This window comes from Chionomys nivalis, chromosome 7 (assembly GCF_950005125.1).
Source record: "Chionomys nivalis chromosome 7, mChiNiv1.1, whole genome shotgun sequence".
Classification (NCBI taxonomy): domain Eukaryota; kingdom Metazoa; phylum Chordata; class Mammalia; order Rodentia; family Cricetidae; genus Chionomys; species Chionomys nivalis.
In genome coordinates, this window is record NC_080092.1 from 68,292,828 (window position 1) to 68,318,979 (window position 26,152).

At 41.1% G+C, this 26,152-nt stretch overlaps 1 protein-coding gene across 1 annotated transcript in view; it reads left to right on the forward strand.

The window, feature by feature from the left end:
- Positions 1–562: 562 nt before the first annotated feature.
- The window catches only part of Hsf5 (heat shock transcription factor 5), a 44,434-nt gene continuing 18,844 nt past the window's right edge, over positions 563–26,152 (forward strand). Inside the window, exons 1-4 of the mRNA XM_057776928.1 lie at positions 563–1,196; positions 6,711–7,085; positions 19,672–19,769; positions 25,009–25,530. Coding sequence (XP_057632911.1) covers positions 563–1,196; positions 6,711–7,085; positions 19,672–19,769; positions 25,009–25,530 — 1,629 coding nt within the window. The remainder of the gene's footprint in view (positions 1,197–6,710; positions 7,086–19,671; positions 19,770–25,008; positions 25,531–26,152) is intronic.

The following is a 26,152-nucleotide window of genomic DNA, read 5'->3' on the forward strand; positions in this document are numbered from 1 at the left end:
ACGTTCTTTGGTTACTGTACCTAAACCCTTCCCCATCATTTTTATTTGGAGAGAGCAGCAATTCGACTGTTAGGAAAAGACTGTGGAGTGTGTCCCCTGTTCTCAGGAACCACTCGGCTGTATCATCTATGCGCACTCTGCGTTCTGAATCCCCCAGGGCCACCCTGCCCTGCTGAAGCCCCCTGCCATCTTGCTGAGGTAAACTGGGCCTCTTTCTCCTCAGGAACCACAATTCCCTGGTGTGCTGCCTTCCGGGGACCCTACAGAGAGGGGCTGCTTCAGGAAGGCCCGCGAAGGTGACCCCGGCGGCCTGCCATCACCTCGGCCAGGCGTGCGCCCCGCTGAGGGGGAGGGCGGGCTCGCGCCCCGTCGGCCACCACGCGGCGGGAACTCGAGGCCCCATTGGCCGCACCGAAGGGCGTGCGGGGACTCGTGCGCCAACGGTTCGGGCCTCGGCGGCCGGGCGCTGGCAGGAGGGGGCAGGGCGCAGCGAAGGCCCGGGGGATCGAGAACGGTGGGAGAGCCAGGCTCGGCGGGGCGAGGCCCAGGGCCCGGGCGGGCGATGGAGGAGGCGCTGCTGTCCACCCCCATCAACCCCAACAACTTCCCCGCCAAGCTGTGGCGGCTGGTGAACAGCCCTCGGTACCGCTCCATCCGCTGGGACGGCCGCGGCGAGGGCCTGCTCATCGACCAGCCGCTCTTCGAGGCCGAGCTGCTTAGCCCGCCGGGCCCGGGGGCCGGGGGCGCGGGGGGAGCCGGGAGCAGCAGCGGGGGCGGCGGCAGCGGCGTCGGGGCAGCCGGGGCCGAGCCCGAGCTCTTCAAAACCACCAACTTCACCAGCTTCATCCGCCAGCTCAACCTCTACGGCTTCCGCAAGGTGGTGCTGGGTGGGCCGGGGGCAGCGGGGCCCGGGCCAGGGCCTGGGGCTGGCGGGCCGGCGGGCGACGGGCCACTCCACCACTTCCACAGCCCGCACTTCCGTCGCGACCAGCCTCAGCTGCTCGTTCACCTCAAGAGGCTCACCAGCGCCAACAAGGCCAAGCTGGCCGCCGGACTGGAGGTGCCCTGTCGCCCGCCCAACCGCTTCCAGCGCCTCCTCATCACCTCAGCCTCTGCCTCCGCCTCCGCTTCCACCTCCCCGCTGCAGCATCAGGACCCGCCGCCCCAGCCCGCAGGGCCCCGGCCAGAGCAGCATGGTGAGTTTGTGGCACCTGGATCCTCGCTCTCCATCATGCACGTGGGCGAGCACCGTTTCTGCACAGCCCCAGGTCACATCACTTGCATCATCCTCACTAGCACCTGCATTTCCTCTGGCAAGAGGCCGTAAGCATCCCCTGGTCTGTGTCTGGCTACCAAAAGGACACAGGCTTTAGGCTTGCTTTCCAGTCCTCTCCAAGAGAGTGAATCCAAAGAGTTAACCTACTTCCATTTACTTCTGCCTAGTCTCTCCACTGTGATCATCTAGAATAAGCCGTCGATTATCGATTATCGACGCACCGGGTGGGAAGGGCCGCCCATTGTCTGGCCATCAGAAGAACAGGTACTCTACAGGTTCCAGTGTGAAGGGAAAAAGTCACCACCAAGAAAACTTGAGGCATTAACCCAACCAAGGGAACGGGGAACAGGTTCTGCGCGTGGAAATTTGTTCTTGAAGCAACTTGCCACCTTTCACCTATTGACGCATCTCGTTGACGCATCTCATTGAGAACAGTCATATTGAAAGCTCCAAGAAATATAGAGAGTGGTGAACACTGTTTATATATCTAAGGGGCAAGCTCTTCTGCAATGTAGAAACAGTTCACTAATATTTCCATCTTAGCTTATTAGAGCTTGATGCCTTACTTTGAGATGTGGGCAAACATAAATCAAAGTAGTTAAAGACAAAACAAAACAAAACGGCCGGGCGGTGGTGGCGCAAGCCTTTAATCCCAGCACTCGGGAGGCAGAGGCCAGCCTGGTCTACAAGAACTAGTTCCAGGACAGGAACCAAAAGCTACGGAGAAACCCTGTCTCGAAAAATCAAAAAAAAAAAAAAAAAAAAAAGACAAAAAAACCCCAAAAGCTAGATGTCAAGCTTAGTTTAAAAGAACTTTAGAAAAGCACACAATCATAGTTTATTGACTTTTCGTTATTCCTGGTTATTCAGAATGGGAGGGACTGAATATTTAGTGAAAAATTCAGAAACGTTTGGTCGTAGTTCTTTGATGGACTTGATTGGAGCTGCCTTTCTGTCTGCACACGTGAGGGTGCCCTTTTTTCCTTGCTCTGTATGGCAGCCACAATAGACAGCTGTACCAAGGAAGCAACAGGATACAGTAATGGGGATTTGGGATTCCTTTTTTTTTCTCGCCTTCAGATAGAAGAGTAATAGAACCATTTTTAGACTGTTAGCATGGTTAAACATAAAGAAGTCTGGGATATTTTTGAAGCATGGGACAATTTAAATGTACAAGTAACACTATGGTTCCTTTCGACTAGGCCCAGTGCTGAAGCAATTCTGCATTTGGAATTCGGAAGAGAAGAGCCTAGGTTTTCTGTCTGTGGAGTTTAGAAGATGAGGAACTAGGTTAGAGTTCTAGTGACAAGCTGAGAAAATAACAGTGGCTTGGGAATGTTCTAAAGGAATTCTAAAGGAAAAGTGAGCTGCCTCGGTGTGGTGAGCCTTGATTCAGCTGGGGAGAAGGACAGTAGAGACAGTTCTAGGGAATATGTTTCTCGGGAACTCCAGCTGGAGTTGTTCATTTTGTTTTGTTTTTTAAGTCTTATTTCTAGAGGGCTTAAGGGAAGAAGACAGGGAAATAACAATCTCAGGACAAATTCTCTTTAATCTTTTCCCCTGGTCTATCTTAAACCAGCTGTATTCTTTTCGTTGCTGTTTAAAATTGCACATATTTACTTGTGTATCCATGTACATGTATGCTCTTTTTTTTTTTTTTTTTTTTTTTTGAGACAGGGTTTCTCTGTGGCTTTGGAGCCTGTCCTGGAACTAGCTCTTGTAGACCAGGCTGGTCTCGAACTCACAGAGATTCACCTGTCTCTGCCTCCCAAGTGCTGGGATTAAAGGCGTCCGCCGCCACTGCCTGGCAAATGTATGCTCTTGATGTCTGGCATGTGTGTAGGGGTCAAAGGACAGATTGTTATGAGTCTATTCTCTTTTACTTTTATCGAGTGAGCCCTTTTGTGTTGTTTTATTGTCCCAGTTTTATTTATAAGGCCAGAGGCGAATTTAAGCATTTTAAAGATTATTTGTTGAAAAATTCATGCTTTTTCAGCGTGGTGGTATGTGAATGTGTTTTCAGGTATCTCCTATTTCTTCCGGCTGTTGTGTACAAAAGGATGCTAGCCATTGCCTATACTTAGTGCATCAGGCAATTGTGTTACTGGCTGCCGTGGAATGTAATTCTTTTGTTGTTCCAAGAATGCTGTCGCAATTTGTTTCCTTCTATGTGCCAAGGTTCTTGGCACTTGTATTTTTTCTCACCTTTTTTTTTTTCCATTTTAATTTTTGAACACAAGGTCTTGGTATGTAGTCTAGATTGGGCCTGACTTTGCAATCTTCCTGACTCAGCCTCCCAAAAGCTGGGATTACAGGCATTTGCCACCTTGCTACGCTTCTCACACCTAGTTTTTATTCTACTTGAACTTGTCCCAGTTATATGGCTGCTGCTTCCTGCCTTCCAAATCTTCCTTAATTGTAGAATGGTCTACTTAAGGGCCTAGTCTTCTAATTTAGATCCACTAAGTCAAGAATATACCTGATAAAAAGTGTGGAGATTGTGTTTTTTCTCTTTCTATAGTCCATTTATGTTATTTTCACTGGCAATTTATAATATGTTCTACTGGTCAAATGGAGTTTAAAGTCTGGGAAGTAGATGCTCTTGTGTGAACACAACAAGCTCTCAATAGGCAGATTTTGGGATTCTTTAATGGAAATGGCTAGTTTGGTTTCATTTCCATAAAAGGAATAGAATCTTGAAAGTCAAAAATCCATTGTGCCCCACATTTCCAGAATTTTGAATTCAAATATACCTTGAAGATGTTCTGAAGACACAAATACGATGACTTATGATGACTTGGTTAGGGAGAGCCCTATTAGCTAATTATTTTTAAAAGAATAAAAATGAACTAATCGTGTTTCCATTCTTTAAGAAACAAGTTGAAGTAATGACTCCCCCCTCACAGTTTTGGAGGCTATTTTTATTAATACTTAGAATTTTTCATCGTTTTGTATTTTGATCATATGCATCCCTCACTCCTCCCTCTAACTCTTTCCAAATTCAGCCCTGCCAGCTTCATGGCTCCTCTTCCATATCTTTAACTGAGTCTAGTTCAGTTCCTACTGCTCATGGACTCACTCAGGGTGTGGGGCCATCCACTGGAGTGTTATTGACCCATTGGGGTCACACACCCTTAAAGAAAACTGACTCTCCTTTCCCCAGAACCCATCAACAACTCAATAGTGAGGAATTACCTAATCCTGACAATATTATTATATTACCAGCATCTAAAATAGGTAATTACCCAACACTCAGAGTTTATCAGCAGGGAAGCAGAACCTTTTTTTTTTTCTTTTCAAGGCAGGGTTTTTCTATAGCTTTGACTGTCCTGGAACTAGCTCTGTAGAGTAAGCTGGCCTCCAACTCACAGAACTCGGCATGCCCTCTGGGGATTAAAGGTGTGTGCCATCGCCTCCTGGTCAGAATTTATTTTTAAATTCAGATTTAAACTACATTTTTGGAACCTGACTAGAGACTGAACAGCCTATTCCTGAAAAGTCCAGAAGGTTTAATGAACTGTGTGTAACGTAGTTTTGGCATGTGAAACCTCCAAGGAGAAAGCAAGTGGAGAGTGGTAGTTGGGATGCTCAGAAACACCTGTTGTGAAAAGTACCAATTTCCTGGGGAAACCAGAATTATCACTTGAATACTTTCCGTCTTCTAAACCAGAATTTTTTTTATTCTTTATTAGATAGGGTGCTTGATTTCTCAGGTTCCAGAATTTGTGTTGTTAGTATTCATGCATTTATTTGTTTACTCTTGGTGTTAATGCTATATTTGTTAAGGAAATTAGTTGCCATGGAAATAGAATGGGAGATGTGTTGAATGGTTTATAATTTATTTTAATGGGTAGATATTTGAGTGACATCTTTCAACATGTAACTTAGCACTGAAGTCACACATAAATTAACTTTTGTCTCTGTTTAATAAAGATTAGCTCGGGGGCTGGAGTGATGGCTCAGTGGTTAAGAGCATTGACTGTTCTTCCAGAGGACCTGAGTTCAATTCCCAGCAACCACATGATGGCTCATAACCATCTGTAATGAGATCTGGCGCCCTCTTCTGGCCTGTAGGCATACATGGAGGCAGAATGTTGTATACATAATAAATAAATAAATAAATAAATAAATAAATAAATAAATAAAATCTTTTAAAAGAAAAAATAAAGATTAGCTCAATAAAGTAGATTGCGTATTAAGGTTAGTTTAAGGAAGCATGTTGGAAATCGTGAACCATGTATATAGTCAATAGGTAAAAGTCTCCTTCTGAATAAATTAGTTTTTTATATTCAAGAATTCCAATCTATAAATCCAGGCTGTGGTATTTATAGCTATCATCTTCTCACTACAAACTTTTGTCCTTTTCCTCTCAATTTTCTTTCTACCTAGTTAGATTAGGAAAAACAGATGCTCATTTGGAGTCTCAGAGATCAGATGCCTTCCTATGGCGCACGTGCCAGTAAGGGTGTGAAGGCCACTGGAAAGGTCTCTGTTGGAGACTAAGGAAAAAGAAAAATGCAGGGCTTGCACTCTAGCTCAGTGGGTCAAGTGCTTGCCTAGCATATGGAAGTCATATGCAAAAGCTTTGATCCCAGACCTGAAAAGAGAGAAAACCTCAGGAAAGATGATTGCTTACTTGAAAAGATGAAAAAACCTAGGTGAAAGTTTTCAAGCCTGACTTTTTTGTACAAGGATTTTTGTTGTCATTGTTAAGTGGAGTGTGGTGGCACATGCCTTGATCCTAGCAGTCAGTTGGCTGAGGCAGGAAAATTGCTTAAACTTGGGCTATGTAGTGAGTAATCAGCCCAGGTTAGAACAACATAGCAAGGCTCTCTCCAACAATTTACTACTTAAATATAAAATGAATAAATTGAGGGACCAGTGCGCTGGCTCAGTGAGTAAAGATACTTGATGAATTGGATCTCCCATAACCCACTTGGTAGAGGGGAGAACCAATTCCTGAAAATTGTCCTGACAGCCACACACATTCTGTGGCAGGCATGCCCAAACAATAAGTAAATAGTTAATCTTTGCAATAAAGAAATATAAAAGTAATTGAAAGGAGGCAAAGGGTATAATATCTCTTTGTGGCTCATGTTATGAATTCTTATTTATTCTGAACATTTCTTTTATGTGTATAGTAGAGTGATACTTTCCTACTTATTAAAGCTCCTAAAGGTCTTGAAAGAAAATTTATAGTTTTAATTTAAACATTAGAGGTTGGCCACTTTAACTTTTATGTCAGTCATGTTGAGAATCATCAAGAGTTGGTTATTCTTTCAGCACTGTATTCTGAATTTCTTTTTGCTAAATTTAAAGTTCTATTGTGTTTAAAAATAGCTGATAGGTGAGCAGCTGCATATTTTTGACCTTTGGTTTACTGTCTGAGAGTGTATTGTAAAGTTTGTAAATGTGTTCTTCCTCTTTTATGCAGGACCAGTGGCTGTAGGACAATTTCACCGGTCATTCCGGCGAGATAATTTGTCTCCTTATTCCTACGTATCAACTTCATCCCACAACCACAGCACGTTCCCTCTGAAAGGTTTAGATCGAACCCCGATTCCTCCTAGAACATGGCAGAACTCCCTTGGAATGCACCCTGGACAAGTGGAGACATCTCCCACTTTTTCAGATAAAGGGGTTCCATTTCCTGTACTGCAGAGATTTCCAACTGAGGTTACTTACACGCTGCAGCCCAGCGCCACATCTGTACATGTTCAACAAGGTCCTCAAACAATGGTCAGCTCCTCCCAAAAATACAGTAACTACACACCCTCGGCGCAGTACTCCCAAGCCTACTACCCGACAGGTAGGAAACATTCAAGTTCACTGGCTTCTATAAAGGTAGCTTATAAGAACATTTATATTTTTGTAATATTTCAATCTTTGTGTGCTTAACAAATAGGAATATGCATTTTAAAAATGTCATGACTTCTTAACCAGGCATATTTTTAAACAATATAAAATACTTAGGGACTGGAGAACTTGTCCAGTGGTTAAGAGAGTATACTGTTCTTGCAGAGAACCCTGGCTCACATGTCAGGAGGCTCACAACCATCTTTAACTTCAGCTCAGGGGTCCAGTGCCTCTTGCTTCACTAGCACCTGCACTCATGTACATATCTCACCCCTACATGCTCCTAATTAAAGAAATAAATGTTACATATATGGTATGTATATAAAGTTTCATCTGTTCTTAAGGATTTTGAGAATCTGTTACCACATAAAAGTGTACATTTTCAGTAAAATGAAAATTCTATATCCACAAAGTGTATTCTAATTCTGAGATTAAGATTCAGTGCCCTGGGAGGCTGGAGAGATGGCTCAGAGGTTAAAAACACTGACTGCTTTTCTAGAGGACTCAGGTTCAATTCCCAGCACCCACATGACAGCTCACAACTGTCTGGGACTCCAGTTCCAGGGAATCCGATACATATAGACAAAACACCAAGACATACCAAACACATAGAGACTTAGTGCCTTGGAACCTTATTTCCTTTCTACCATTGTTGTCATGTTTCATTAAGTTTGTCTTTAAGATATGTTTTTTTATTTCACAACTGAGATTACCTCATAATTAAATCATTTTAGTATTTCAGTAATGAAGTTTAATAAGAACACATACTCTTAGCTGGGTGGTGATGGCGCATACCTTTAATCCCAGCACTCGGGAGGCAGAGACAGGCGAATCTCTGTGAGTTCGAGGCCAGCCTGGTCTACAGAGCTAGTTCCAGGACAGCCAGGACTGTTACACAAAGAAACCCTGTCTCAAAAAAACCAAAAAGGAAAAAGAACACATAGTCTGAAAATTAAATCCTTAAAGTGTGATGAAAAGTAGAGCTCTGCGCTATTCACCGCAGCCGACTTAAGAACTGAGGAGTAACAGGCAAACTGTAGCTGTGACTCCAGCCAAGGACAGTGAGGACAAGCTGGTAGATCCCAAGACAGCAGACAATCCTTCCAGTAGTTACCATTGCTTTTGTCTCTTGGAAACAATTTTAGTATTTTCAAATAACTTTTTGCAGGATAGAATTATTTCATTCAAATTATATCTTATTTTATAGACACGCTGTAGCAGTGGCGTGTTTCCTCATGTGTAATTCAGTGTTTTGACATTGAGACAAAATTCACCCTCAATAACCACACCCTCAATTTACATACAAACAATTAGAAAAATTCTCAATGTTTTAAGTAAGTTTATAGTTTTGTGTGGGTACCATTCCTAGTTAGCCTTGGCTGTGTGTGGTCTGTGGCCATGGGTTGGACAAGCCTGCACAGTAAGGCAGTAGACACAAGACAAGGGTCAACGCTTTCAGAAAAGACCAGGCAGAGAAGGACGGGGACGTTTCTCTCCTTCATGAATTAAGACTCTAGAAGCGTTGATTTTTGTCAATTTTGCCGATTGAGAAAATCTCTGAAAGGGGTTTTCTAGGCCATTCTCCCAGGGAAAACTTAGCAAAATAAGAAAAAGGAATATAAGCTAGAAAAGGAATTAAATAAGTTGACATTTAAAAGTGTAAATGTGGTGACTGGTGTGTTTGTGATACTGTTCTCTGACTGTTAACTGGGAAATGTCTGGATCTTCTGCTGACTCGTTGCATTTTACCTGATATAAATATCAAAGAGATTGCTCTACTTTAACCAACTGACCAAGTGGAACCCAATGTGGATGTTTAGAGCTACTACTCCTCTGGTGATAGAGCTGAGAATGAAAAGGAGAGTAAATATGACTTAATGTTTTAATTGTTTTGCCTGTTAGTAAAAGCTGAAAGATTTATATAGTCTGAAGAGAAACCAGAATACCATTTTTGTCCCTTAGAAATTTTTAAAATTTAGTCTTATATAGAAAATGATTAGACTCTAATATTTTTCCTGATTTGCAACTACTTCTTTGAAAAAAAAAAGTGCAATCTTTAAAAGTAGAAGATGGCACTGGTTGGTGGTGGCGCACGCCTTTAATTCCAGCACTTGGGAGGCAGAGACAGGTGGATCTCTGTGAGTTTGAGGCTAGGCTGGTCTACAAGAGTTAGTTCCAGGACAACCAGGACTGTTACACAGAGAAACCCTGTATCAAAAAAACCAAAAAAAAAAAAAAAAAAAAAAAAAAAAAGTAGATGGTGGCTAAATTTATAAGTTATCAATCTTAAATACGCGAAAAAGTAGGTTTTTTTTGTTACTGATGAATTTAATCCAATATTTTTTTCTTTTAAAGATATGATTTATTGTGCTGGGCGGTGGTGGCGCACGCCTTTAATCCCAGCACTTGGGAGGCAGAGGCAGGCGGATCTCTGTGAGTTCGAGATCAGCCTGGTCTACAAGAGCTAGTTCCAGGACAGGCTTCAAAACCACAGAGAAACCCTGTCTTGAAAAACCAAAAAAAAAAAAAAAAAAAAAAAAAAAGATGATTTATTTACTAGATTATATCCTGACTTTATTAATAAATATGAATGAATTTATTCTTACTCATCCATTGAATGTATAAATTTATTTTAACAAACAAGGCATTTTTAGCTAAGTTATTTTAGCTGCATTCTATGTATGCATATGTGTATGTAGATAGACCGACACAGATTCTCTGTCTTCATACACACACATACACACACACACACATATTGAGACTGTATCTATCTCTCTATATAGTTGTGGCTGCCCTGGAACTCACTATATAGGCCAGGCTGGCCTTCAACTCACAAAGATCTGCCTGTCTCTGCTGCCCAAGTGCTGGGACTAAAGGCATGCACCACCACTGCCAGGCTAAATACTTTTGTAGATGGAAATTTCAGTTCTGCAGCCATTCAGTCCCAGGGAAACACACAGACACTTATATTAATTATAAACTGTTTGGCCTCTTAGCTCAGGCTTATTATTAACTAGCTCTTACAACTTAAATTAACCCATAATTCTTGTCTATGTTTAGCCACATGGTTTGGTACCTTTTCTCAGTAAGGCATTCTCATCTTGTTTTCTCTGCATCTGGCTGGTGACTGCGCCTCTGCCTTTCCTCTTCTCAAGAATTCTAGTCTGGTCACCCTGTTTATACTTCCTGCCTGGCTACTTGCCGATCAGCATTTTATTAAACCAATACAAGTGACAAATCTTGCTGGGCAGCCGTGGCACATGCCTTTAATCCCAGCACTTGGGAGGCAGAGACAGGTGGATCTCTGTGAGTTCCAGGTCAGCCTTGTCTACAGGAGCTAGTTCCAGGACAGGCCCTAAAGCTACAGAGAAATCCTATATCAAAAAACCGAAGGAAAAAAAAAGTAACAAATCTTTACAGTGTACAAGAGTATAATCCCATAGCATACTTTCCTTTACTTAAAACACTAAAGACTCAAAAGCTTCTTGTGTGTCTGGAGACAGGTCTCAGCAGTTAAGAGCATTGGCTGCTCTTGAAGGGTACTTAGGGTTCAATTCCTAGAACCCACATGGTGATTCACAAACATTTGTAACTCCATTTCCAGAGAATTCAACACCCTCTTCTGACCTCCACAGGCACCAAGCATGCATTTGGTACATACACATACATGCAGGCAAAATATTCATACATACTGAAATAAATAAACCTTTAAAAAAGCTTCTTGGGGGTTAAATTTTAGACTGTGCAGGAAAGTGTAGACACGTACCCTTATCTTTCCAATTTGGAGTTTTGGAGGCATATTCTTATGGAACTATTAGACGTGGTATCTTGAGCGCTATATTCCTTAACCTGCAGGAACAGGTGAATATAACATGGAAGTTTTTAAATTGGAAAATATACTTGGAGTTCTAAGCAATATTCATTAAAACTCCTAGAGAGATGAGAACCACTTATACATTCCTCGTTAGAAAATGTTACAAGTTGTTAATACTATTCAATCTTTGCAGAATAGCATTTGTTAAATTACTGATTTGGGGTGTTATTAAAAATATTTTATTTTCGAGCTGGGCAGTGGTGGTGCACACCTTTAATCCCAGCACTCAGCAAGCAGGTGGATCTCTGTAAGTTCGAGGCCAGCCTGGTCTACAGAGTGAATTCCAGGACAGGCTCCAAAAAGCTTAAAAGAGAAACCCAGTCTTAAAAAAAAAAAAAAAAAAAACAAATAAAAAAAACCTTTTATTTTTATCTGGGTATGAATGGCGCATACCTTTAATCCCAGCATGGGGAAGCAGAGGCGGATCTCTGTTGAGTTTGAAATCGGCCTGGTCTACAGACTGAGTTCCAGGGCTACACAGAGAAACCCTGTCTCAAGAAACCAAAACCCAAAACAAACAAACAAAACTTTACTTGTGAACTTGTAAATTAATACTTGTCTGCAAGAGTTCAAGGCAAGTATGTAGAAGGAACCATTAAGAGCAAGGAGGGTGTGGGGCCGTGGCTTAGTGATGCAGTTCTTGCCTAGCGCACCGGGCCCCAGTTCCAGCCCAGCACTGAAGAGCAGAAAGAGCAGCACAAATAAGAGCCCCTGTCATTTGGGTAGTTTATGGCACATCGTGTTGTTTGCATTTTGTTTTGTCAGCATTTAACAAGGAAAATTTGAAATGACTATAAAGTTTCTGAAATTATGAGAATAATAAAAACAAAATCTTATGACAGCTTCTACACTTGCTCTTAGCTAAAAGGCCGAGCAGTGCTTGTGATGGCTTCGGATACCTGGCGTGAAGTGAGCGAGAGTCTTTGCACACTCTGCGGTGCTGCTGCAGAAGTAGAGTTGTATTGTTAAAGATGAGCTGTCTTCTCTGGGAATGAGAATTTTATAAAAACTGCTGTGCGATTGCCTAACTTCTCCAGTAGAGTTAAGGATACAAAATGCTAAACAATATAGTCGCTATTTACAAAGCGCCTATTAACAGCATTGTGAACACCCTTTCAAAGCCAGATCAGCTCTTAGTGCTGAAAGGCAAGACAACCTCTACCACATTTGCGTAGGCCACAACAAAAAGACTAACTGAAGAGTTACCAAATTCCAGTCCCTTCAAAACAAACTCTTATCATCCGAGGCTCAGATAAAATTTTAATAAAAATACTTAACTCCTTCTAAAAATTAGTTGTGAGGCGCTGGAGAGATGTAGTATCCTCTCTTTTAATTGTCTGCCTTTTAAACCACAGCTGTCCTAGTCAGCAACTGCAACTCTGCCGCTACCAGTAGGCTAGGATGCAAGAGCCTCAGCCCGAAGAAATTCTGGTCCCTATGGTACCGACTCTTTCAAAACTACTAAGAGAACTTGCTAAATCTCTGACCTGCTAAAGAATTCATGATTCACGGGGCGGTGGTGGCGCACACCCTTTAATCTCAGCACTCAGGAGGCAGAGGCAGGCAGATCTCTGTGAGTTTGAGGCCAGCCTGGTCTACAAGAGCTAGTTCTAGGACAGGCTCCAAAGCCACAGAGAAACCCTTTCTCGAAAAACCAAAAGAAAAAAAGAATTCAAGATTCAATGGTGGAGGTAGAATTGTGCTTCCCAGAGAGGCTGAATAGTAAATAGCTTACCTAGCTTACCTCCTCCCATCTCCCAAGAAGTCCCTTTTCTCTCTCCTCTTTATAAACCCTTCTCGACCTGGCTCCTCCCAACTACTTCCTGTCAGCTAAGATGCTGATGCAGTCTCCAGACCACAGGTGAATTTTATTTAACCAAGCACATCTTTGCATGATTAAACAAAGTGTTCCAGAACATAAAAGTAACAAACCTTAAAATAATATTCTACACCAGAGCTGGCTTGATGGTTAAGAGCACTGACTGCTCTTGCAGAGGACCTGGGTTCAGTTCCCAACATCTGCATGGTGCCTCAGTCATTTACAGCTCCACATCCAAGAGTTCTGGTGCCCTTTTCTGACTTTTCTGCCCATTTATGGGCTGGGGGCGGGGCAGGGGAAGCTGCAAGTTTTTAACCCTAGCACTCAGGAGGTAGAGGCAGTCAGTCTCCAAGTTCAAGGCCAGCCTGGTCTACATAGTGAGCTCCAGGACAGCCAGAGCTGCATAGTAAGACTCTATTTCTAAATAAATAAATAAAATAATTAGATTTGGCCTCTTTAAATAGTATGACTAACAATTCCATAAATGATTTCTATAGTAAAGCCAGGAACTAAAAAAAAAAAAAAAATGCAATTAGGCTAACAAAATGATCATCAGAATCTTCTTGTATTTGTCTCCCTTTGAAGCACTCATTTTCCTTGCCTAGAACATTTTTACATCCTAATTCCTCAAAGATAAACTGTTGGGTCCAATGGTAGTTGATTCTATCTAGACTCTCACCCTCTGTTACTTTTAGTGTGATATTATAATCTCCCTCTTTTGTAGAAAATGTTCATTTTAGGCCTTTTAATTTTATTCATTTTTACAATGTATTTAAATATACTTAACATTCATCCATCCATATTTACCTATCAAGTTCTGTGTTACGGATTTTTTTTCTTTTTTTTTTTTTTAAAAGATTTATTTATTATGTATACAATGTTCCTCCTGCATGTACTCCTCTATGCCAGAAGAGGGCACCAGAACCTCATTACAGATGGTTATGAGGCATCATGTGGTTGCTGGGAATTGAACTCAGGACCTCTGGAAGAACAGCCAGTGTTCTTAACCTCTGAGCCATCTCTCCAGCCCCGGATTTTTTTTTTTCTTGACTAACATGTTGAATTGGCTCAAAATAAACTTTGCCTTCTTTTCAAAATCATTTCTTTCCTTTCTGTGTGTATGTGTATGGTGTTTGTGTGTGTGTGTTCACATGTATTGTGAATATGTGCCTGTGGAGGACAAAGGTTGGGGGTTTTCCTTGATCATTCTCCACTTTATTTCCTGAGGCAGGGTTTCTCTGTGGCTGGCTAGCATAGATAGTCAGCATGCCCAGGAATCTTCCGCTTCTGCCTCCAGTCCTGGTCTTCATGCTCGTGCTGAAATAGCTTCACCCTCTGAGCCTTCTCTCCAGCCCCCAAAGTTACATTTTTAAAGTCAAAGTCATGATGATAGCAAATTGTAGCTGACCTTAACTTCGTTTTAAAATGAACAGTTACTATGACCAGGCACTGCTTTAAGGACTTTCCAAACATTAATTCATTTAATTCTCAGACTTACCTTATAAGATAGATTTGTCATTTTATAGATGGAGAAACTGAGGCACAATTGATAAGTGGCAGACTGATGGAGAAGCCCATCTATCCACTACCTGTCTTCTGTCTATCTACATTCTTAGCAAAAAGCCCCCCCACGTGTGTGCATGCGTGTGTGTGTGTGTGCGCGCGCGTGTGCGCGCGTGTGTGTGTTGTTTCTGTTGCTGTTGTTTTGCTGTATTCTCTTTTAGGGGATTCTTCTGGTATTTCTCTCTTATCAGGTGTGGTAGACAAGGAAAAGACTGATGGAGAGATGTACCCTTGTATGCTGCTGGTGGCATTGGGACTGCTCTGGGTTATTAGTTCATTCTACCTGAAGAAAGGGAACGTGATCCAGATGTTAGAGTGGAAAGGCCAAATTGGGTTGTGTGGCTGCTTTTAATGCATTTCAGTATTTTCTCTTCTGAGCAGTTTTTTATTATAATGGACCTTTGGTAAATGTTCTGTTGAGTGGAGTGGACTGGTTCTGGTTCATTTAGTCATCTGACATGGCCATCAATGGGTTATATTCTCAGTTTCTCTCTCATCCTAGACGGAAGCCATAATAGCTTGGGCCAGAAACTGAATAATATCCATGAATAGGTTTTGTAAAAATTAAAACATGACTAACATGTAAAGGATAAAATATTTTAGCCTGCATGGCACTGCACACCTGTAATCTTAGCGCTTGAGATGTGGAGGTAGTTGGTTCTGATTTCAAGGCCAGTCTGGGCTGTATGAGACCCTCTCTCAAAAAGCAAACACACACGCACAAGAGCTGGGGAGATGGTTCAGTCAGTACTGTGCTTGCTATGCAAGCTTGAGAACCTGAGTTTGGACACCCAGCACCCATATAAAATGCCCAGTATGTGCCTGTAGTCCTCATACTGGGAAATGGAGACAGGATATCTAGGGCTTAGTGGCTAGGCAGCTTAGCTGAGGCTGTGAGCTCCAGCTTCAGCCCCTCAAACACTGAGGAAGAAAGAGATTGAGGAAGATATTTGACATCAACCTCTGGCTTCTAAACACACACACACACACGATAAATATTTTCAAAATTCGTCTCTTAAATGAGGCTAGCAACTAAGACTATAAGGACTAAATAATTTGTATAAATTTATTCTTTGGGGCCTGACTGAGAGTTGATCCATAAATGCCCGTAACTCTAGCACCAGGGACCCGGTACTCTTTATTGACCTCCATAGGCACCTGCACTCATATATACAAACCCACATGAAGATGTATACATAATTAAAATCTTCAAATACAAGATACATAAAATATTTGAATATTTTTATTTTAAAAATATTTTTCATTGTTTAAAATTGTATTTGAATTGGCTCTTGGACAAAGGAGTTGCTTATAATCATCATTATCATCATTATTATTTGAAATAGTTTCTCAAGTTGTGGTTCTGCCTCCCAAGTGCTGGGATTAAAGACTCTCATCACTTTTTATTTGATTGTTCGTTTTTCCAAGATGGGGTTTCTCTGTGTAGCTTTGGTTTTCCTGGAATTTGCTCTATAGACCAGGCTGGCCTCAAACTCGTAGAGATTCTCCTGCCTCTGCCTCTCAAGTTCTGGGATTAAAGGTGTGTGCCACCACTGACCAGCCTCATCAAAATATCTTAAAGATTCATCCATTTTGTAGTATGCATCAAATTTTTCCATTTTGAAGATGAATGATAATTCTACACACACACAAGTATTAATATTTATCCATTTATCTGTTGAAGGATTCTAAGTTGGTCCCACTTTTGTGGACTTTTGCTATTCTGAACTTTGGTATAGAATGTCTTGGGGTTTTTTTTGTCTTGTTTTTTTTTTGAGACAGGACATTGCTGTTAATCCCAGGTTAGCTTCAAACTCCATGTCTTCCCTTCTGAGATTCCTGAGTGTTGAGAGTCCAGCCTTGCATAACTATACCCAACTTAAAAATATTTTTCAGGCTAGGCAGTAGTGGTGCACACTTTCAATCCTAGCACTCGGGAGGCAGAGGCAGGCAGATCTCGGAATTCAAGGCCAGTCTAGTGTACAAAGTGAGTTCCAGGACAGTCAGGGCTGTTACACAGAGAAACCCTGTCTCAAAAAACAAAAACAAGAACAAAACAAAACAACAGAAACAAACAAAAAATTTCTACTTTCATTTATTTTTGGTATGCAGATGCACGTTCACTTAGGATGGGGCTATGACAATATGTGCTATAACCCTATTGTAAGTTGAAGCTATTAAAATGCATTTGATACACTTAACAGTCAGAACTTTCATAGTTTACTAGTAGGGCATTATAGGGTATAGATGTTGGGAGCTGAGGCTCACTGTTGCTGCCCAGCCTCTCAGGAGTAATGAGCTGTGGAACAGATAAGGTCTCAGTGTGTGGTTTACACTGAGTTCATATCACCTGTACACCACTGTGAAGCTGAAAGACTATAAGGGGCTGTGTTCCCAGAGCATTTGTGTGACTGGACATTCACTTACTATTAACACTGCACTGCCCTGGAATAGATTCAAATCTGAAACATAAGTTTAAATTATTTCCATAGAGCCAGGCGTTTTGTTTTTACTTTTTGAGACAGTATTTCTCTATGTAACAGCCCTGGCTGTCCTGTAACTCGCTTTGTAGACCAGGCTGACCTCGAACTCACAGAGATCCACTTGTCTCTGCCTCCCGAGTGCTGGGTTTAAAGACATGCGCCACCACTGCCGGCCTACACTTTTTCTTATACAGGAAGCTGGATGCCTTGAGAGAGCATTGCCTTCAGGAAGACAAAGCAAGATATAGGAGAGTGTGTCTTAGGACATGGTGATAACTTGGTTTCTTAATGTTATTGTTTTCATAATTTTCAGTATATTAATTTTTCATATGCTAAGCACAAACTTGAATTTTGGCACCTAGATATTCCTGTTCCGCATACTTGCTGATAGCACACTCTGCTCTTTCAGTTGACTGTACAAAGTGGGCTGCACTGGTAGCAGGAGTCTTTGGAAAGTGTGGCTTCACAGACTCTCCTTCCCATCCCATTTGTCATCTCTTACTGACAAATAAGCATTCATGGTTTGCTGTTTTCTTACACACAAGACTCATTTGTCAACTCTATTATAATGACATTCTCTGAGTTATATTGTACTTTTATTTCTCCAGCAAATTTTTTAGAGAACATTTAACATTCAAAATATTTAAACAGTAGAGTCATACTACTGGAATATTAGAAAAATAAATGTAGTCTTTGGATTAGTTTATTTGTAATGAAGTTTTGTGTTTCAGTACAATTAGGAGACAATAACCTGCAGCTCTTGACTAGATCTTTTCTGCCACTAGGGGGCTAGGTTTTCCTTAGTAATAACTGGAGGGGAAATGTCCTTTCTTCCCAGTTTTGACACCTCTGCAGATCTATTGTAAGGAGGCTTCTAGTTAGTACGTGGCCACTTAGCCCTGAAATAATCACACAGAAACTATATTAATTAAATTACTGCTTGGCCCATTAGCTCTAGCTTCTTATTGGCTAACTCTTTTTTGTTGTGTTTTGTTTCGTTTTTCGAGACAGGGTTTCTCTGTAGCTTTGGAACCTGTCTTGGAACTAGCTCTTATAGACCAGGCTAGCCTCGAACTCACAAAGATCTGCCTGCCTCTGCCTCCTGAGTGCTGGGATTAAAGGTGTGTGCCACCACCGCCCGGCTATTATTGGCTAATAAATTGTGTATTAAGCCACATGGCTGTGGCTTACCGGCTAAAGTTCTGGCATCTGTCTTCAGTGGGGCTACATGGCTTCTCTCCAACTTTGCCTTCTCTCTCCCAGCATTCAGTTTAGTTTTCCCTGTGCCCTATCAACAGGCCAAGGCAGTTTTCTTTATTAATTAACCATTCGTATTCACAGAATACAGAGGGGAACCCCACATTACAAATCCTCCATAGTTAACTATTTATGAATGTACTTTATTTCCCAGCATATTGATTTTCTCAAGTACAGGAGAAAATGAGATTGCTAGAACATCAGCCTTGTTACTGTTGACAAATTTCTTAATATCTCTGAATTTTAGTTGCTTACTCTGTAAAGTAGTGTCAGAGAAATGCATATGAAGCATTCACCATTGTGACTGAAGCATGGTGGGCATTCAACACATATCATCTTCTGTTTACCCCAAAGGTGTGATGTTGTAACTGACTCTCATTCATTCTGGAGAGACTCTCTCCAGAAAAGAGCTTAGTGTAGTCAGACTGACTGCTCCTGTAAGTTTACTGTTCCTGTGCAAAGAGTTCCATCTGTTCATGGTGTCTTAACCATAGGGAAAGGTTTGCAAGATCTATATTTGAGTTTGTTACCTAGTACTTACATTTTTTTCATTAAAATATTCGCTATTGACATTTATTGATTGCTGTCGTTACTGTCCTAAGCTCATTACATTGTTACTTGAAGTAGCCATGCTAGTAGGTTCTGTTATTATCCCTGTTATAACAGGATGCAAACAGTGAGACCTGAAGTGATTAACCATGTTCAGATTTATAAAATACTAATTATGGAGCCAGGACACAAAACCAGGCAGGCTGAGTCCAGGAACCATGTTTCTAACCAATGCATGTTTCTCTACTAAACACATCGTGTATTGATAGATTGGAGAATATGTTTACTTACTTTACTTTTAAAGCCTTCCCTCTCCAAATAGTTGCAAAAATGATTGAAACAATTATTTAGGAACTAAAAATATAGTTTCTGGTTTTAGTGAAATGAAATTACTTTCAATAAGAATAACTATTTGGTTAGAAAAGTCACAATATGCTTAAGCACTGAAGAACCACTTAGTGGCTGAGGACGGAGTATGGTCAGTAGATACCAGCCTCTTGTACACAGAGCCCTAGGCTTGATCCCCAGCGGTGCATACACTAGGTGGGTAGCTCATGCCTGTAATCCCAGCATGTGAGAAGTAGAGGCAGGAGAATCATGAGTTCATAGTTATCTTCAGCTACAGAGTGAATTTTTGACCAGCCTGGGCTGCATGAGACCCTGTCTCAAAACAACAACAAAAAATAAATTAAAAACATAGACATAACCTTTTGAAAATTTATTACAGCCAGGTATAGGTACACACATTTATAAACCCAGCTCAAGAAGAAGAGAGCTAAGAGGATCACAGGAGTTCATGGTCAGCCAGGAATATACATCAAGATCTTGTCTCAAAAAATAAATTAATTAAATTTATTATATGACCATGACCATGTTTTATAAGCAATCAACAGCACCCATGTGTGTGTGTGTGTGTGTGTACAATAGGAAGGAAGTTCTATGAGTGCTGTATTGTATTTGGTTGATGACCTGTTTGTATTTGAATCTGTTCCAGCTGTGCTACAGTGCTGCTCTCCTTCCACCCACATGGATGCCCTAAGTAGTTGTGTCACTCCGACTGCCTCTTCCTATGCACACTGTAACTACTTCCAGGTAAGATTCTTGTACACACTGGGCCTGGCAATACTATTAATTTGGCAGATTTCCAGAGTAGAAGCCAGAAATAAGCTGGGTTTGTGGATTTAGTTTTCTGAGTTCTAAATAAAAGAGAGTTAATGTGAGTGATGTTTGAGTGCTAGTCTTGGCTGGCACGGTCCAGTATAGGAATCATTAGCTTCATGTAATCTTTTTGTTTTTTAGACAGGGTCTTGCTAAGCAAAACTGGTCTCAAATTCATGATCCATATGTCTCCCTCTGCCTTAATGTTGGACCACAGATGTGTGTACTACCAAACCCAGCTCACATGTAGCCTTTAACTTTAAACTGTTGGGCTAGGGATTTAGGTTAGTAGTAAAAACATTTGCTTGTCATGCACAGGACCCTGGGTTTAATCCTCAGTGCTGAAAAAAAAAATTAATGAAAATTTAAAGCACTTTCTGGGGTCACACTTCATTCCATTTGTTCAGAGGTCATGTGGTTATGACCATGAGGCTGCAGTAGAGAAGTGCAATGTTTACATCACTGCAGATGACCGTTTTGTACTGTACTGTTTTAGACTTTTTCAAGATAGGATGAATACCAGAAAAACTCAGCATATCCAAAATGACAAATTTAATTACTGGCCCCTTCAGCCTTAGCATGCATGTTGTAGACACTGTACTTCAAATATATTGTCAGTATTTCTTAGGAAATGATTGCTTAGGCCGGGAGGTGGTGGCGCACGCCTTTAATCCCAGGACTCGGTGGGCAGAGGCAGGCGGATTGTTGTAAATTCAAGGCCAGCCTGGTCTACAAGAGCTAGTTCCAGGACAGGCTCCAAAGCTACAGAGAAACCTTGTCTTGAAAAAAAACAAAAACAAAAACAAAAAAATAAAAAACCAACAACAACAACAACAAAAAAGGAAATAACTGCTTTGATATAAATGGTTTATATTGATGTTTTTTAGAGTAAGAACAGATTGTATAGTATGCATTCAGTGTTGTAATTCTTATAGTGGAATTGTTTGTTTGGCCAGATAATAATCTAGCTAAGATAGTTTTGCTTCTAAGAGAATTTGCGTTTGTGCTTGCATGTGTGTCTGTGCTGTAGTGCTGGGGATTGAGCCCAGGTCTTCACATGTTAGGCAAACACTACCATCAGCCCAAGAGAATATTTTGTTAGTGGCATTAGGGTACTCCAAAAGACATTCCTTTTATTTTTATTTTTTATGGAAAACATAGGAGGGCCAGGTGGTGGTGGCGCACATCTTTAATCCCAGCACTCGGGAGGCAGAGGCAGGCGGATCTCTGTGAGGCCAACCTGGTCTACAAGAGCTAGTTCCAGGACAGGCTCCAAAGCTACAGTGAAACCCTGTCCCAAAAAATAAACAAAAAAAACCAAAAATGAAAGAAAGAAAGAAAGAAAGAAAGAAAGAAAGAAAGGGAAAAGAAAGAAAAGAAAGAAAGAAAGGAAAGAAAGAAAGAAAGAAAGAAGAAAGAGAAAGAGCATGGGAAATAGATAATCAGACTATTGTTTGAAGAATATAGAGTCTGATAAAGGTTATTTAACCTTGTTCTTTCTTTTTTCTCTGTCTTTCTTTCTTTCTTTCTTTCTTTCATTTGTTCTCTCTCTCTCTCTCTTTCTGGTTTCTGTCTATAGCCTATACTGTCCTGGAATGCTCTGTGTAGCCCAGGCTAGCTTTGAATTCGTGAAAATCATTCAACCTCCTGCATGCTGGGATTACAGGTGTCAACAACCACATTTGGCTTAGTTGGCTATTTTCTTTTTTACCGTGTAGCCCTAGCTGTCTTGGAACTTGTTATGTAAACCAGACTGGCATTGAACTCACAGATCCACCTGCCTCTACCTCCCACGTGCTTGGACTAAAGGTGTGTACCACCATCACCCCACCCCGCCTTTAGTTGGCCATATTTTTAAGATTTTTATTTATTTATTTTATGTGTGTGAGTGCTCTATCAACTTTATGTCAGAAGAGGGCATCAGATCCCACTATAGATTTCCCATTTAAAAATGGGAAAACACAGAGCATTTCAGATTCTTCTGACTTTTCAATATAATAAGTACCAGATTTAATGGCATATGTCTTTAATTCCAACACTCAGGAGGCAGAGGCAGGCAGACCCTGTTAGTTTGAGGCCAGCCTGGTCTACAGAGTGAGTTCCAGGACAGCCAGTACTACACAAAGTCCCGCATAGAAAGATGAAAAGCAAAACAGAAGTCTATGTGATAAATTTAGTGGCCTTGTTGGCAGGTGCATGAAAAGTCAATGTTGGACTGGCAGCAAGATGTCTCAGCAGGTAAAGGTGTTTACCACCAAGTTAGACGACATGAATTCAACCCCCAGGGCCCAAATGGTGGAAGGAGATAATAACAGACTCCTAGAAGTCGTCTTTCAACCTCCATATGCACCCTTTGGTGGCATGCATGCACGTGCATACACACACACATATACACAGAGTAAATAAAAAATTCTGGAGGAAAAAAGATCAGTCTGTTGCCGTGGTTAATAACAGAAGTCAAGCAAACTTAAGCTTGGACCCGGGCTCTGTCAGTTATTTCAAAACCAGTTTTTAGCTAGGCCTGGTTACACATTCCTGTAATTTCAACACCCAGAAGATAGAGGCAGGAGGTTTCAAGTTTCAGAATAGCCTGAGCTACATAGTGAGTTCCAGGCTAGCTTGGGCTCTGTATCAAGATCCTGTCTCAAAACAAAAAACAAGGCAAGGAGGCAAACAAACAAACAAAAAAAAACCAAACATGATAAGACCAGTAACATGGTAAGACCAGTAGGACGGTTCAAAGCAAGCCTGAGGACCTGAATTTGAGTCCCAGAACCCATGTAAAGGTGGAGAGAACAGACTTCACAGGGCTGTCCTCTGATTTTCACATGCATGCCATGGTATACACATCACCCACCACAATAATAAATAGATATTTAAATGGTAAAGTAAATTTTATCATTTTAAAATGGAAATCATTGTACTGAGGGTATAGCTTAGTTAGCAGATGCATGAAGCCCTAGCTTTGATTAGGACCTTATAAACAGAGTGTGAGTCACGTGACTGTAATCTTAGAATTCTTAGAACTCGTGGAAGTAGGAAGGTCAGAAGTTCAAGGCCATCCTCTGTTCTCCTGTAGGATAGAAGTTTGAGGCCAACCTTAGATGTAAAGAAATAAAATTATCCAGCAACTGATGGAGGCAGAGGCAGAGACCCACAGTGGAGCACTGGACTGAGCTCCCAAAGACCAAGTGAAGAGTGAAAGGAGTGAGAATATGAGCCAGAAGATCAAGACCATGATGGGTTCACCCACTGACACAGTTTGCCTGAGCCAGACCGGGAAGGAACAAGCATAGGGCCAAACTAGTTTCTCTGAATTGGGTTGACAGTTGCATGGCTGGGGCAGACTGAGTGGCAGTGGCACCGGGATTTATCCCTACTGCATGTACTGGGATCCTGTTCTCCTTGGATGGACACCTTGCTCAGCCTAGATATAGTAGGGAGGGCCTTGGACCTTCCACAAGGCGATGTGCCTTACCCTCTCTGAGGATTGGATGGGGGTGGAGTGAGAGGGTGAACAAGAAAGAAAAAAGAGGGCTGGAGAGATGGCTCAGCGGTTAAGAGCACTGACTGCTCTTCCAGAGGTCCTGAGTTCAATTCCCAGCAACCACGTGGTGGCTCACAACCACCTATAATGAGATCTGGTGCCCTCTTCTGGCCTACAGGCAGGATACTACATAAATTAATAAATAAATCTTAAAAAAAAAATCACATTTCAGAGGGCTCTTGAGGATTAAATGAAGTAATGTCTGCAAAGCACTTAGCATGTGTTTGAAACATACTTAAGAACTCAAATGGTGATATTGACTATAATAACTTGATGCTTACACTATTTGAATTTACATTATTTATTCTAAACAGCAACCCAATTCTTATAGTATGTTCAACAATATCAACTCATCCTATGTTTTATTTAATTATAGCTCTTCTGCACTTCTGAATAATATGAAATAATCTGAAATAATATGGCATCTATTGAATGTCTACTCTAGTTAAAGTACAATTTATTTATTTATTTAATTTTTTTTTAGTGAGGGGGTTTGAGACAGGGTTTCTCTGTAGCTTTTGGAGCCTGTCCTGGAAGTAGCTCTTGTAGACCAGGCTGACCTCAAACTCACAGAGATCCGCCTGCCTCTGCCTCCCGAGTGCTCGGATTAAAGGTGTGTGCCACCACCGCCCGGCACTTATTTATTATTTTTTAAAGCTTTATTTCTTTATTATGTATGCAGTGTTCTGCCTGCATGTGTGTCTGCATGCTGGAATAGGGCATTATAGATGGTTGTGCATGAGGTTGCTAGGAATTGAACTCAGGACCTCTGGAAGAGCAGCCCATGCTCTTAACCTCTGAGACATCTCTCCAGCCCTAAAGCACTATTTATATGAACATATCATTTAAATTTTTTTGAACTAGGGTCTATCTATGTAGCCCTGGATGTCCTGAAACTTACAGTGTAGATCAGGCTGGCTTCAAACTTGTGTTCCTCCTGTCTCTCCTTTCCAAATTCTGGGATTAAAAGTGTGCTCCATCACACTCTGTTAAGAGAATATATCTTAAGATATGAATCTAAAGACAACAACTCTCCTAGTCTATTACTTTATTATTAAAAAAATCTCAGGAACCGTTCCATACATTTTCCCCCAGGTTATTTGGAACTGAGTATTAGTGCTTCCCCTGAACGATATAGAATGATTGATGGACTTATTCTGTGTTTAAAATCTCCTTACTCCTTAAATAGAGTATGATAAGTAAAAGTGACATTTTGTCTGCCTTCACTGAGGAATTGTGGTAGATGGATGTTTGGTCTGCACATTGGTATTTCGGTACTATAGCCTTCTTGTATTGTTTATTCTGAGAATTAGCGGTCCATTCCAAAGCTAAACTTACAGGTTTGTGTATTATATATATTAAGCTAATGTTATTAATTAATAACATATTTGAAACTACTACTGCTGAAAAGCACATTAACCTTCAGGTTTTCTTTCTTTTTTGATGTTGGTAACTGAACCTAGGCCTGAGTGTGCTAGGCATTGCTCTACCATTGAGCCACATTCCTAGTCCCACATTCAGGCTTTTGTGAGCTCAAGTTTACTGTTTTTAGCATTCATGAACTTAAATGTTACTATTTTCCTACCTGATTTTCTATCCATACAGTACTATTTTCTCTTTTCCCAGAATCCTCCAATGCAATCTTCCTATCCAGTTGAATTTCTGCCTTCTAATTGGCCTTGCAGTGCTACTGATGAAAATAAAAAGACAGAAGTAAATCTAGAGGCTGTCTTTCAAATAGTAGATGAGTTGCATTCCTCCCCTAAGTTGGAGATGGTAAAAGTGGAGCCTGTTGAGAATCAGTGTCCATCATCTCAGTCTAACAGAGGCCAGCATATCTTACCTAACTCAAACAACAACAATCCATCTTCCACAAATCAGGCTAGCCAGCTGGAGCCACTTACTCCTGTAGGCTCAGATATTACGTCTTTTGTGGTTGGAACAGAACAAGCAATTACCTGCTCTCTACCACAGTCACCTGAGTACATCTATACCATCCACACAGCTCAACCTTTGGAAAATAGCACAATGCAGGAATCTGCAACCATCCAGCAAAGTCATGTCAAACTGAAGGAGCAGCTAAATCATAATCCATCTCCATCTTCAGTAGTATTTGTGCAGGAAGGGCTACCGTTCAGCACACAACAGGTAAGAGTACAAGCAAGAGTACTAAGTTCACAGTACACAGTGTTTCTTGCTAAAGATGTTAGCTAAGAGTTTGTTTAGATGTTATTCACATTTAATATCAGTTTATTGTGATTTCCAAAGGGATTGTGTCATAAAGTCGTAATGATTAAGCAAAAAAAAAAAAAAAAAAAAAAAAAAAAAGGAAGTTACTTTAACCGTAACCATTCTCCAACTGTGGTAGTCTGAAATGAACCTCTAGAGAAGCAATCAGATTGATTAGGTTCTAAATACTATTTGTAGCCTATTGGCACTTGCCTATATCCCAACACTTAAGAGGTGGAAGCAGGAGGATTGCTGGGAGTTTGAGGACTTGCTGAGCTTTATAGTGAGTTCAAGGTCAGCCTGGGCATATAGATAGACCTCATCTGAAAAAAAATTAAAATTGAAAAAGAAAATATAATTTCATGTTGGATATTCCTTGAGTTTTGTCCCTTACCTTACCTTAGTTTGGATACACTAAAAGATATGTTCAGCTGATATAATTTCACCAACTAGAAGAGTGGTCTATTTGACGTGTGTGATGACTTTCTTAGCTCTCTGTAGATGGAAGTAAGGATAAAATTGCAGGTCATTTCTTTTTTAA